Source organism: Electrona antarctica (genome assembly GCF_951216825.1).
Source record: "Electrona antarctica genome assembly, chromosome: 13".
NCBI classification, from domain to species: Eukaryota; Metazoa; Chordata; class Actinopteri; order Myctophiformes; family Myctophidae; genus Electrona; species Electrona antarctica.
The window spans coordinates 17,634,987-17,649,859 of record NC_136794.1 but is presented as its reverse complement, the minus strand read 5'-3'; the positions used below and the strand labels follow the sequence as shown (position 1 = coordinate 17,649,859).

Here is a 14,873-nt window from a genome sequence, read left to right as displayed (position 1 = left end):
CCTGAGCAAGTCTTCACTTCGTGACCAATGACACAGCTCAACAACTGTCTCTTCACAGAACCAACCTTTACAGCGAACGCCAAGCAGAAGCTCCAATCAATGATGCATTTTGAAGATTGAGCGTTTCGACGCCGCGCACAATTGATGTTTCTTTACATTTTCTCAAGAAAGCTGCGTTTAGGAATCAGAGTTTCATGAAACTAAACTATGATCCTTTGCTACATACTGGAATGTGGATTTTGTATGACACGAGGATACCCAAACACTCATTTGGTGAGGAAGAAAGCGACATTCCTGTTTGGATTATGTGTTTGACCAACGTAAATATATGGAAGAAATAAAAAAGTGCACACATGAGAAAACCAAGAGGAATGAATCGGTCCTTTATAGGAGTCTTGACAGCTTTATTTGTATGTTTTATGGAGACCAACAACTTCAGGTGGGTTTTTTAATATACCACTTTACATTCAGATTTGTTATAACCTAAAATAAAAGAACTGTTCCAAGTTTGAATGAGATAACATTAGAAATAATATCTTACTACGCCATAGGCTAAATTGCACGAATTTGACTAGTATAGCTTGTAGTAGACCTATATGCAATATATGTAGCCGATATACATAATCATTTTGGAGGGTGTTTTTTATGGATAATAAGATGGAGACTTTGGAGAGTACATGCGTTTAACGCGTGTTGTAGTTTTCCAAAGTATATGTGTCCATTACCCTGCAGAGTAGTAAGCAAGTGTGTAGGCTAATGCTCTCAGTATAGCTGTACACATCGTGACAGCTATATTGAGCCTGAGCCTTTACTCGTTTGAACTGTGGGTGTAGGTGGGTTACATCGCGCGAGGGCGACATTGTCATATTACGCCATTACTATTGATCGTGCCTGATCGGTTCATTTTATTTCAGGGTTGTGGATGCCAACGAGTCCTCCAGACCCGTAAGCCAGTCTCCATCAGACTTTCTGGATTCACTAATGGGTCGAACATCTGGTTATGACGCACGAATAAGACCATTTTTCAAAGGTTTGTTTTTCAAATAATTATTTTCTATAAGCAAAAATAATTATGGACTCGAGTTGTCAATACATCTTCAAAATAATTGTTTTTTGACTAGTGAATGGCAGAAGGCTCCCAGTCATATGATTATAAAATCGTTGCTAATCAGCATAGAAGGTAACAACATAATCATCCCATTAACCATTCTCAGAATGTATGGACAATCAATCTAAACCGTCAAAAATAGTGTGGCACCTGGCAACAACAGGTTATTATGACATTTAACACATCCACATATATAGGGTTTTCCCTTTCGATGTCAGATAGACTCCACCCTCCACCATGCACCCCCCAAAAAATAAATCAATTTTGAAACCGTGAAAGAAGACATCAAAACAACACAATGAACTACATGTGCAGATTAACACTAGCAGCAGACAAGGCTTCCAAATGACAGGCAAAATGATGGATGGGGTCCCCCCGGCTAAGCTGCAGGCTCCTGGCTTCCTGTATTGTGATGCTGAGGAGAGACACAACATCTGTCATTGGAATGGAGCTGAGTAAGGAGGGGGAGTAGAATGGGGACCCAGGCCCGGCTCAAGCCCACCTACTCCACACTATAGGTCAGATGGGCTGGGATTGTGGATGTAAGAGTATACTGGGACATAACAGGGAGAAGGATTGTGGGGGACAGATACAGTGATTGATCAGCACAACTCGGCTGTGAAACAAAAACAGACATTCCAGATATTCTTATAGGCTATAAGACACAATCTTATAGTGACTGAATTGCTGTGAGAGGAAGGCATGTTTTATAAGCTAGCTGTGATTTTCAGCAAAAGATGTTACAGCAACAAATGTTTCTAGCCAGTAAAGAGGAGAAGATGTGGATTATAAAAACAGTCTGGCACAATACACGATTTTAGTAGTGTTGCTGTTTTAATAGCTATTCTCCAAGATTTAAGAGCTCCTATAATCCTGTTTCACTATCTCTCTCTGCTTTATCTTCGTTATACATGTGCTTGCTCGCTCACTCGCACACAGACACAGACAGACAAACAGACGGACGGATAGACAGACAGACAGACAGACAGACAGACAGACAGACAGACAGACAGACAGACAGACAGACAGACAGACAGACAGACAGACAGACAGACAGACAGACAGACGGACAGACGGACAGACAGAGGGACAGACGGACACACACACACACACATCCACGTATATATGATTTTGGTTCAGAAGTCATTAGTCGCACTTGAAGTGTTGAACTGTAAGCCTGACCTAGATTTACTTGCTGAGTTTGTTGTGAGGAGAAACCAGCCTTTTCTGCTACTACTGTTAAATGGCCTGACGACAAAACCGAAGCAAATGTTAATACCAAGTTTCATGCAATATTGATAAGTGCAGGGGAGGGCTGTATGCTTACAGTATGCTGTATGCTTTTTTTAAATGGTATAAACTGTCACGTCTTAGCACGAGATTTCACTTCAGAAGACTGGATTGTCTGGAGTAAAAATGACACTGCGGTATGAGAGATTCGACAGAAAGCTTTATTTTTTAAACTCAAGACTCAAGTTTTACGATTTGATATGGGTACAATTTGTTTAACATTGCCATTCATGCTTTATTCATCTTTATGTGCCTCGGAGGGAGCAATATGATATTTAAAATTGCAGAAAGTTTTCTTTAGATTAACTACAGATGAAGCCATGAACATGTATATCATCAGACATACATGTTATTATACTCAGTCTTTCAGAAAGATTATTTTTTACATTTTATCTGGATTCAACTGTCTTAACTATAACCAGCAAAAGTCTGTTACACTATGCTTTATTAACGATACCATTTAATAATTGCATCCAGATAACATCTGACTTTGTTTTTCTGTCCAAAGACAGGGGCATGGGTGTGGTCATATCACTCTGCACCTGGTGAAATAAAACAAAGTATTACCATGCATGTTCAGTGCCTTCATGAAAGATACTGCTTCTTGAAGCAGTATTTTCAGGAAAAACACTATGCAGTATGAAGCAGCAAGTTGAACCCAGCAGAACATTATTCCTTTCACCACCTACCCAGACACAGTTCGTACTAGAGATATGGAAGTAAGAATGCTTGGCTTTTTTCCCTGTCATGTCATTTTCCCTGTCATGTCATTTTATTCCATTTTGCAGGTCCCCCAGTAAACGTTACATGCAATATTTTTATCAACAGTTTCGGCTCTGTCACAGAGACAACTATGGTGAGTCCTCCAGTCTTTTCTGATCGATTCTTGCCCTTGATCATATGTTATGTTATCTGTCCCTCAACTTGCAGGTCCACCCGTTAATGTTACCTGCAACATATTTATCAACAGCTTTGGTTCTATAGCAGAAACTACCATGGTGAGTTGAGCATCCACTGAGCTCGGCCATCCATGTCTTCCACCCTTGCTCTCTGCTCTGGAGTTAAGGCTGAATCATGCAGTTCATTTTCCACAATCAAATGTTTCATGTCCAATTTCAAATTGTACTCATATGATTTTGATCATACAGAGTTAAGGCTGAATCATGCAGTTCATTTTCCACAATCAAATGTTTCATGTCCAATTTCAAATTGTACTCATATGATTTTGATCATCCAGAAGTCTATTGCCGGCTCCAATAGTCACATATTGTGGCGCTATACCTGAACCTTGTATTACAACTGAGAATCATGATTCCTGTGATACCTAAAGCCGATTTAATAATCCACACAAACACTGCCAGCACTCAATTTAAGTAAAGCCAATACCCTTGGTATGGGGGGGCATACGTCTTGAGTGTCAAACAGATTGATCAGCGTCATGTCCGAAGACACCCAACTATCTGCTCAAGGGGTAAACAACATCAAACCTGGCATTCTTCACTTGAGCTTGTTCAGAAGCCACTGAAGAATACATAATTAGTTGTTCTGATGATAAAATATGCTTGGATCACGATGGGATGGAATCTGGTTGCACAAGACTTATTTTTCATAGCACTGCCACAGCTTTTAGACAAAACCCCTTTTAGGTTTGTACTTTGTAACATTTGGAACTACTAATATCAAACAAGATGAAGACATCTCATAATCATGTCAAGTCAATCAATCGGCTTCTGAATGCAATGCAACTAACTTCAGTGGATTTTCTTTGTAAACCATTGCTTACTGGACACATCATCTATCTACCATCATGGCTCTTAATGATTATTGGATACTGAGAAAGTTTTTGTACATTCAGTATATTTCAAACTTTCCTCCTCCTTTCAACACAATTTAAATAAATTATGCCTGTATGGGTACTTTGGGGGATTTAGATGATGGTATCGTTTGCTATGAATTGCTTCAAACTCATATACTGCTCATCATCCATACTTTTATGTTTGATCATGTGCAAACATTTATTGGAACACACACACACACACACACACACACACACACACACACACACACACACACACACACACACACACACACACACACACACACACACACACACACACACACACACACACACACACACACACACACAAAATTATGCTTATGGTATGTACTGATGCAGTGTGTAACGCATACAAATGAAAATGCACAAGGCAGTTTTGCAATTATAAAGAATTATCTAAGAATAGCAATGATAACTACAGTAGTTCACCTACCATAATTAATGACATTCATGTTTCATACATCAAAGCTGGGCACAAAGCAAAATCCGCAGTGCTAATTTAACTCTGAGTATACAAATGGACCATTTGGTTCCATTTATACCCTCAGAGTTAACTTAAAAGTGAGCTTTTTACAGTGTAGTGTGTAAGTATGTAAATGTGTACTTGTCACCTCCGTAGGACTACAGAGTGAACATCTTCCTGCGGCAGGGGTGGAACGACCCTCGGCTGGCATACAGTAAATACCCAGACTCCTCCCTGGACCTGGACCCTTCCATGTTGGACTCCATCTGGAAACCTGACCTCTTCTTCGCCAATGAGAAGGGCGCCAACTTCCATGACGTAACCACAGACAACAAGCTACTAAGGATCTTCAAGGACGGGACTGTGCTGTACAGTATCAGGTAAAAAATATATATGATATATGATATGCTAATAAGAAACGTGACAGACTTTACAGGATTGCAGATTAAAGCCGCAATCCATTAGTTTCATGTCCTTGCCCACCCTCGGGATCAAGGTATATGAAAAAGAAGGTAAAGACACCGTCATTTTCACTATCACACAATTCCAAACTACACCCGGAAGTTCGGTGGAATGTATTGGAGTCAATGAGAGCCCAGTGACCAAATGAACAAACACTATTTCTGAACAGTGTTGGGCAATATCACTTAGGAGAGTAATATGTTTACTTCACTTATTACTCCTTAGAAAAAGTAATAATATTACATTACTTGAGACCTTTGTAAAGTAATCGCTTCTGGAAAATAACAGAAGACATATAACACATTATTGTCTACTGTGTTGCTTGTCGATGCTGCTGTGTAATTTTATAGAGGTATCTAAAAATATGTTTCTGAACGTACCAAGTATCAGGAGACTGTCCACCGCTTCCTGTCTGGCAGCCAAATCTTGCGAGACCCCTGAGACAGAAACGATACCTGCCGCTGTTTAGATCCTCTGTGTACTGTGCACATCAAAAAGCAAGTTATTAGAAAACAACTTGTGATATGTCTTCTTTTATATTCCTGAACCGATTATATGGCAAAGGTCGCAATTGTTCAGAAATAATGTTTGTTCACGAGCTGGTCCAGCTGGCTCCATCCACTGCCAAGTATTCATGGCACTTCCCGTGCGAGATTTTCCACCCATGAAAGTGTCATGGCATATCCATGACGTCAGCGATGTCTCTTCCTTCTGTAACGTCCCTTGCCTGGGATTCGAACCACATGGGAGACCAAATTTAGCTCTTCAAGGTGGAATCCCTGCTTAGCAAGGAGAGATATTTCACAATATATGAGCTTCAGGCAGTGCTGCCTGTCAACCAGTAGGTGTCCTACCTGACACCAGGGTTTATATTTTTCAATGGAACAGATGGGAGACCACCCAACTGCAATGTGCTAGTTCTATTGTATTAACATACTCTACCATACAAATTGGTAAAAAAAACTAAAAGAAAATAACAATTTATTCATTAAAATAAGTTCCACATTGCAGCTTTAACAGAAAGGAGAGTGGAGTAATGGAGATGTAATGCCACATGCATCCAACTCGTGCCGTAACTGTTACAGCATGAGTTTGAGGCTGAAATCTCAAGAAGAAAATATCTGAGAAAAGAAAAGCTGAAGCAGATAATAGATAATTATGAGCTCTGATTCCATGCCTGCTTACCCAGCAGGCTATTGGCTCACTGCTCTTACTCATTGCAGACATCAAAGACTATCTACCCAGAGTAAGCAAGCAGCTTTGAGTGAATGTAATTCAATATTGATCTAGTCCCTAGATTCTAGTCCCTCGAATGAGCACATTTATATCTCCCAAATACAGTTCCCATGCGTGGTAAAGATTTTACAAAGGAACACAGACTGCAAGATGGTAAACTAATCCTGAGGGTACGTGGTTGTTGTTGTTGTTGTTTAGAGTTAACTTAACACAGGGTTTGGTGAAAGCATGTGATACATTAATTAATCTCCTTTCTCCCACATGCTTCGATATAGTCGGTATGTTTGCAGGGCTCTTAGAGATCAATGGCATTCTGGGAGATGGGGTTCGTGACTAGAGATATGAGCTAAATAGTATAATAATAAAAGTATAATATGTAAAAATTCTTAAAAGATTAATAATAATAATCTATACTATAATTTATGGAATCTCTATCTGTGCCGGCATACAGCATGATCCATACCAGTGTAGTTGCACAGGATCAGTAAGAAAATACTCACTTCAGAAAGATGCAATGGGCCCCATCTAGCGAAATCGCCCCTACATTTGATCACAAATCTGTGCAACAAGATATGAAAATATGTTTCATTTCATTTCAATGCAATTTCAGTCACACACAGCATTCGATTTCTGTGCCCCAGTATAAAGCAGATCAATTTGTAAGTCCACTTAAAGATCAGTTTCTGGCTGAGCGGGGCCCAGGTGTGGACACAGACAACGGTGCAAAGAAATGAAAGGTGGTTAGCCACTTTCCCCATCCACGTGACACATGATGACAGAGCGAGCAGACAGTAGACCACAATGCATCTCAGAAACAATAAGTCCCAGTAATGAAAGTGTGATAGGAACCTGCTGAAGGGAATCCCACATGCTGTGACAGAAGCTGTCTGAAAGAAGAAACGAGAGGCAGCGCTAGAATGCAAATGCCATGTCTAGGTGTCTAGCACGCTGTATTTCCTAATCCATTAAACAAGTCTGTCTAAATGTGCTGAATAAAATAAAATAAATCAACGTCAATTCAATTGCTGTGTTATGTATATATCGTAGGTTGACTCTCATTCTGTCCTGTCCAATGGATCTGAAGAACTTTCCAATGGATACCCAAACATGCACAATGCAACTGGAAAGCTGTAAGCTGCCTTTCTTACAGTTCTTAGCCAAATTGAAATGTGTTGTATGTATACAGTTGGAGGCCATCGATATTGTCCTTTTCTTTTTGCTGAGGTTTGCGTGATCTGCGCAAAAGGACAGTTAACCCATTTTGGGCGGGAACCCCTTTTGGTGTTTTAAACTGTTATAATTTAGCTATTGAAAAATAGCAGATCTACAAGCTCATAGCGCGCCACCGAGTGGCGCACTATGAGCTTGTAGATCTGCTATTTTTGAAAAATCGTGAAAATATTTATTTCAGAAAACTGGAGGATTTAGAAGGACTTTTTTAAATTTTGAGGTCAGGCCTAAATGGGTCAAATGATAAGGGACAATATCGGTGGCACCCAACTGTATACTGTATGTCTTTGATATAATTGTTTTTCATTTCTCCATTGCCATCTTTAGTTGGTTACACCATGAATGACTTGATCTTCGAGTGGATGGCGAAGGATGCTGTGCAGGTGTCAGAAGGACTCACATTACCTCAGTTCCTCATGAGGGATGAGAAGGAGCTGGGCTACTGTACCAAACATTACAACACTGGTCAGAGAACACACATACTATATATCCTTGTATACGTCCTTGCCTTTCACAAATAAAAATTGTCTTGCTAAAATTGCACTGGTTGAAATCACTCACCAGGTAAATTCACCTGTATTGAGGTGAAATTCCGCCTGGAGCGTCAAATGGGCTACTACCTGATCCAGATGTACATCCCCTCCCTCCTGATCGTCATCCTCTCCTGGGTCTCCTTCTGGATTAACATGGACGCCGCGCCCGCCAGAGTGGCACTGGGCATCACTACCGTGCTCACCATGACAACCCAGAGCTCCGGCTCCAGATCTTCCCTTCCAAAGGTAAACCTCTCTGTCTTCATGTCAACAGCCTGAAGGGTCAGTGCCAAAGTGAGGCTAATAGGCTGGGCTCTCGGATCAAATGCTCCTCGATCTCTCCCCCATGTCACAAGACATGGATAATCTGTCGCTATTACACTGATGGAATGGATATGGTAAATAGACCTATATGAGGACATGCTGCACAGAATTTAAACACTGGGGTGAAATCTTATCTCTAAATGCACCATGTCTCTGTACGTCTGTCTGTACGTACGTACGGCTGAAATGCACATAACTCGAGAACCGTTAGCCCCACTGACTTCAAATTCGACACATGCGTTCCACACCTCCACAGGGAGTGCCCGGAGTGCCCGGTGTCGAGTCGGTTGGACCCACGGTTGTCCAGAACCGCTACAAAAGGCCTCTGCCCTGGCTCTAGACAGGGCCCCTGCCCAATGCCCATGCTCCATATATGGAGCTGGCCTGTTCTGACATCACAACACTGAACTCCATATTTGGATATGCCTGATACAGAACTCCATATATAGGAATAAAGGGACACAGGGAGACAGATACAGAAATCTTCATATGTGGGCATAAAAGGGACACAGACAGATGACAGGTACTCTGACACAGGTACAGAACAGGTACTCTGCCACGGGTACAGAACAGGTACTCTGTCACGGGTACAGAACAGGTACTCTGTGACGGGTACAGAACAGGTACTCTGTGACGGGTACAGAACAGGTACTCTGCCACGGGTACAGAACAGGTACTCTGCCACGGGTACAGAACAGGTACTCTGCCACGGGTACAGAACAGGTACTCTGTGACGGGTACAGAACAGGTTCTCTGCCACGGGTACAGAACAGGTTCTCTGACACGGGTACAGAACAGGTAGGCCTACTCTGCCACGGGTACAGAACAGGTACTCTGACACGGGTACAACAGGTATTGCATAGCCAGGTGGGGCATTGATCTCCAACTTCCATCGTTACCGACTCGGTCCTCTACAGCCGGGCACCGGTCTAGTGTAGTTGTTTATAAGGAGCTAAAGTGGCAGGCCCATTGATGGATTTAAAGCCTTTTCTCAGAGGATGATGTTATATTGTGTGACAGGTATAAAGGAAAGAGATACAACACAGACATTAAATGCACCCCCTCTATCCATGTCGATTTAATAAAAAAGCATAAAGCATTTTTTTTTCATAATCTTTTTTAATTTAGTAAGTCACAGCATACTCCATTTTGTATGCTGCTGGTTTATGTGCATAGTTTACACTACTATAGTATTAGTACCTTATTTCCACACATAATAAATTGGCCTGCAGACTTTGGCCTGTACAGAACTAGTACTACAGGCACTGTGCGTCAGCTATAGCAGATCAATCACTTCTCCCACACCACGGCCTACATAATATGACCACTCAAGGGCTTTGCCAGGTCAGAGTCCCACATGAAAGACATAATAAATATTTAAACAGCTGGCTTTGAAAGCCTCCCAAGTAAACAAAAGCTCAATATGCCTTGCATGTTCTCAAAAAGCTGACTTTAAGTTGTTTTCTTCCAATGCAAATCAGCTGTCATGAGGGAAGACAAAGCCCAGGTCATCCATTGATGAATAGGAATGTCATGTGTGCTCCTTTCAACTTCATCTTCAACTCCACCACCCGAGTGGAGAATGAGATGTAAATCAATGCTAAAGGTCCAAATTAGAGCTATGGTTTCCAGTCCATTACCTCAACAAATAAGGCACCAATTATTTCCTGCTGTGCCCTATATGTCTGCAATCATGGATATTACTGTCAGCTTCAACAAACATACTTGTTAGAAAACACCGCTCCTAATTATAGTAATTTAGAAATCACAGCAAGTTAATTTACATATACACTAAAGGCAGATTAAAAAGCCTAACTAAGCAGTTATATAACTGTAGAGGTTATTTGGTTTTAGATGTCTGATATTTTGGTTCAAAACTGCCAGGAAATATGTAGCAGTAGAGTAACTTCATAGATACTGGTCATGTGATTGGTCAGGGCAGGGGCTAATCAAATGGCTACAGCTGGTTAACTCTATGGCATGGGTTTGGTGTGGTTGAATTAATCAATTAATTTGAGTTAGTATCGTTAAGTGTAGGCATGAGTTTGGTGTTGATTTAATTAATTAGGGGTCAAGCCCGAAGACCCATTATTATCAATTGATGTAGTTAAAGGTATATTCAGTGATTTTACTTAATTCAAATATCACTTATTTTTTCTTTTTTTCTGGATAATCCTCCCTACTATAGAGTGTGCTGACCATATAAGGAGTTCCTCCCTGTCCCCAGTGAGCCCCTGGGGTCAAAAAACCCTAGTTTCAGTTTTGGTGGCGGGTGGCAAAGCCTTCATCCAATCAGGATGAGAGGGGCCTTCCTCCAATCATGATCGACTGGGGGCGGGCCTTGGTGCACATGCTGTTGGCCTGTTGCACTTCCCCCCACTGTAGAGCGTGCATGTGCACATTTTGTTACCGGGGCGGAATGGGTGGTTTTCCAAATCACCCAAATCACTGAATGCTCCTTTAAGGTTAGGCACTTGATAATAATAGTATGTGTGTTACTGTGTATGCATGGGTTTGGTGTGGTTTAATTAATTAATCTTAGTAAAGGTTAGGTTGGGCACTTTTAGTATATTTAAAGGGATATTTCACTTTAAAAAAAAACTTTTTTTTAACGTCTAGGCTTATGTGAACACCCGGGCAGTTCTTAAGTTGCTTGATTCAGTAATTAGATATTTGATATTCATTTTAGCTGCCCCGCCCCCTTCCTATACAAACTCATTATAACTTAAAACTCCATTTTAACCATGATAGATTCATCAAAAACACCTAAACCTTTTCTGTTGACTGATATTGATCTTCTAATACGTGAGGGCCGTGGTTTGTCATTTACTGTTTTCATTTATTTTTAATAATTATTTTAGAAAAGCTCCAGCTCCTCCTCCTCCTCACAAAATGAAAAATGAAAACAGTAAATGACAAACCACGGCCCCCTAAAGTATTAGAAGGACATTGTCAGTCAACAGAAAATAGGTTGGGTGTTTTTGATGAGTCTATCATGGTTAAAATGGAGTTTTAAGTTATAATGGGTTTGTATAGGAAGGGGGCGTGGAAGCTAAAATGAATATCAAATATCTAATTACTGAATCAAGCAACTTAAAAACTGTTTGGGGTGTTCACAAAAGCCTGAGTAGATGATGAAATGACGAAAAGATTTTTTTTTAAAGTGAAATATCCCTTTGCAGACATTTGGTTTAATTGATACATTTTAGTTAAGGCTAGGTGTTTTTAGTAACTTTAAGTGTAGGCATGGGTTTGGTGGTTTAACCAGGCCTAATTCATTTGAATTAAAGCAGCACTACGTATGTATCAGTATCAGTGGCCACTTTGGACACAAATAACATGACAGCCAACATCATGACTTCATTACCCAAGAGTCTCTGCAAGCATGTCCGGCAAGGACGCGCTGTGATTGGCCAGTCTTCGCTTTGATTGGCAGTGACTGCCCATAGACATAAAAAGGTACACGCCTTTTCCGGCTCTGGGGCGCGTGTCAAAATTGAAGGCAATTATTCCCGAAATTCCTTGCGAAGCATAGTGGAAGCATGAATGGAACTTGTCAAGCTATGAGTGATGAGTGTTGCATGAGTGACTGTAGCGACACAGTGTGCCTTCAGCAAATGCCTTCAGCACTTCCACTTGACTTCCTGCCTTCAATGGAGACACGTCACTCCAATGAACTGCAGCGGCCAATGAGGCATCTATTGTTTTTAATATCTAGCCACAATTTGCCATTGACAGCCCAAACATCCAAACAGTGATTGGTTAGCAGATTTGCTCGTTTACATATGACGTAAATGTTCCCTTCAATGTCAATGGCGGTTAATGTTTTGATGTTTAATTTACGTCATATTTAACGGAATGCTGACGTCATTTCTCCGTTCATTATCAATGGCAAATCTTGAGACGTGTGGGGACAAAAGCTGTTTATAGAAGCGCTTCCAAACTGTGACACTGACACAAAATAATCACCTGCAAGGAAGTTCTTGACAGAAAGTAGCTCATATTCCTCAAAACATGTCTACGATGGAGTATTATGAAACAAACACTTTGCAGATAGAAAGAGGATAATTCAAGCTTTTCGTACAGCTGCAATGTTGGTGAGTTTGACGTTCTGTTTGGATGTATGGGCTGTCAATGGCAAATTGCGGCTAGTTGCCACCCTGCCATCTACTATAATGCGCCACGTCTCTGCGTGCATGCGTGCGTGTGTGCGTGCGTGCGTATGTGTGTGTACGGTTGTAATGCACGTAACTCGAGAACCGTTTGACCCACCAACTTCACATTCAACACACGCGTTCCACACCCCCACAGGGAGTGCAGTGCCAGGTATCGAGTCGGACGGACCCACGGTTCTCCAGAACCACCACAAAAGGCTCTGGTCAGGCTCTGCCAGTGGGCCTAATGAGGCCAACTCCTTTCACCTGGTCCAGGCTCTGCCAGTGGGCCTAATGAGGCCAACTCCTTTCACCTGTGCAATTTCTAGCCTCTGCCTCAGCCAATTGAGGCTCAACCAATCAGGTTCTGCCAGTGGGCCGAATTGATTGCCATCTACACTTTTCAGTTTGCAGTCTTCACACACAGGCACATACACAGATCTCCATGTGGGACACCGGCTGACAGTTAAAACGGGTGCTATGACAACGTATATCATTAGGTTCCCAAGTTGCATCGTTCCCAAGTAGGCCGGTGGCCGACTGCGACGGGCACGTACAGGTCTAGTTTACTTAATGGCAAGATGGCCACGGTCTGCATATGGTCTAACTCATTCCCAGTCAAGCCCCTAGAAGGGACCCCCCTATGTATGGATTGATTGATTGAATACTTGATTGAATACGGTACTTTATTAGCAGTTTGCAGAAAAAAAGCCTAGAGAAGTGCAGTTCAATATAAGGTCTGCAAAGAGGATTTAAATCCAAGAAAGGCTATGGCTTGTTTCCATTGGGATCCTTACATGTACTCAATTAATCGAAAATGGAAGGATGATTGTTATTTCTTAAACATCATGTAACTATAATTTTGTGGGACATAGTGTGTTATATAGTTGTTAAAAAGTTACATAGTGCTGAAGACTTTTCCTTTCATTAAACTGTTCCATATGTCCGACTAGGGTAATGTTGTCTGAAAATGGAGATGTTCCTGTTTTAACTTGTTTTGACTTGTAATATTGTCCCACTGCTTCGTTTTTTGAGCCTAAGGGGGGATGGGGGGGGGGGGCTTATATATGTTTGTATGTTTCGGTATTTTGTATGTGTACATGTCATATGAAAAACTGTAAAATAAAGTGTAAAAAAAACAATAAGAAAAGAAAAGAAAAAGACAGCTCAGCTCAGACACGTTGTGGAACAAAGGACACAGTTATACACACATACCTATTACCTACATCGAACCATAAAATAAAATACATAAACAATATACATATATGGACACATTGATTGGTGCTTGAAAGCCTAGATGGGTTAACAACTCCCCAGAGAAAATGAAAGAAAATAATAAAATATGTGTTATAGAATTCATACCGCATAAGAGTCATGTATCGTTTCTGTCAGTATGGAATATTTAATAAAAGGAAACCATTTTGTTCACAGGTCTCTTACGTGAAAGCCATTGACATCTGGATGGCTGTGTGTCTGCTCTTTGTGTTTGCTGCGTTGCTGGAATATGCTGGAGTTAATTTTGTCTCCAGGCAACAGAAGGAGTTCCTTCGTTTGAGGCGAAGGCAGAGAAGGAAGGACAAGGTAAGCCAGCGTTCAAATCCCTACAAGGTGGCTGCCTGGTGGTGACCGGTTTATTTTTTGGACAGACTCAATGTAGCTGTAAGTGCTGATCATTTGACTAAACAAATGTATATGACCTAAATATTTTATCATTTCAGTCTGGGCATGTTGTTGTGGAGATATTAATTTGTGTTCACTTATGACACAGCCCAATGGGCTTCGTCATATGCCATGACGAATGTCATATCATCAGGTTACAGAATTAAGCCCCTGAGTCACATATGTCTTGTGAACACTGTACACGCATGTGTCTTTGTCCAGGATGACGATATGCAGGAAGGCCGATTTAACTTCTCTAGCAACAGCATGAGCCAGTGTCTGCCGACGAAAGATGGCACAGCTGTTAAGAATGCTACCCTAGCTCCTAATCCTCAACCAACCGCAAAAGACATCGAAATCATAAAGAAGAGGTTTGTAGACAGAGCCAAGAGGATAGACACGATCTCCAGAGCGGCTTTTCCTATGGCATTCCTCTTGTTCAACATATTCTACTGGATCACCTACAAGATCATCAGACATGAAGGCATTTAACGGCTCCTGTGAGTTTTGAACCTTCCATAAATAACATTTCTCAGTTATTTCTCATTTCTGAGATTGAGAAATGCTGTGGTGAGGT

General features: G+C 41.2%; 1 protein-coding gene across 2 annotated transcripts; it reads left to right on the top strand.

The window, feature by feature from the left end:
* Positions 1–353: 353 nt before the first annotated feature.
* glra2 (glycine receptor, alpha 2) lies at positions 354–14,862 on the top strand (the record flags this gene model as incomplete). 2 transcript variants are annotated; one of them, XM_079518376.1, is made up of 9 exons in its annotated part: positions 354–439; positions 915–1,030; positions 3,329–3,396; positions 4,855–5,078; positions 7,444–7,526; positions 7,954–8,091; positions 8,191–8,405; positions 14,069–14,218; positions 14,519–14,862. In XM_079518376.1, the coding sequence occupies 9 exons, from the start codon at positions 354–356 to the stop codon at positions 14,786–14,788; spliced, it is 1,350 nt and encodes a 449-aa protein (XP_079374502.1). In that variant the 3' UTR covers positions 14,789–14,862. The 2 variants fall into 2 exon arrangements, with proteins under 2 accessions (XP_079374502.1, XP_079374501.1); XM_079518375.1 differs by lacking the exon at positions 3,329–3,396 and adding an exon at positions 3,187–3,254.
* Between the last annotated feature and the right edge of the window lie 11 nt (positions 14,863–14,873).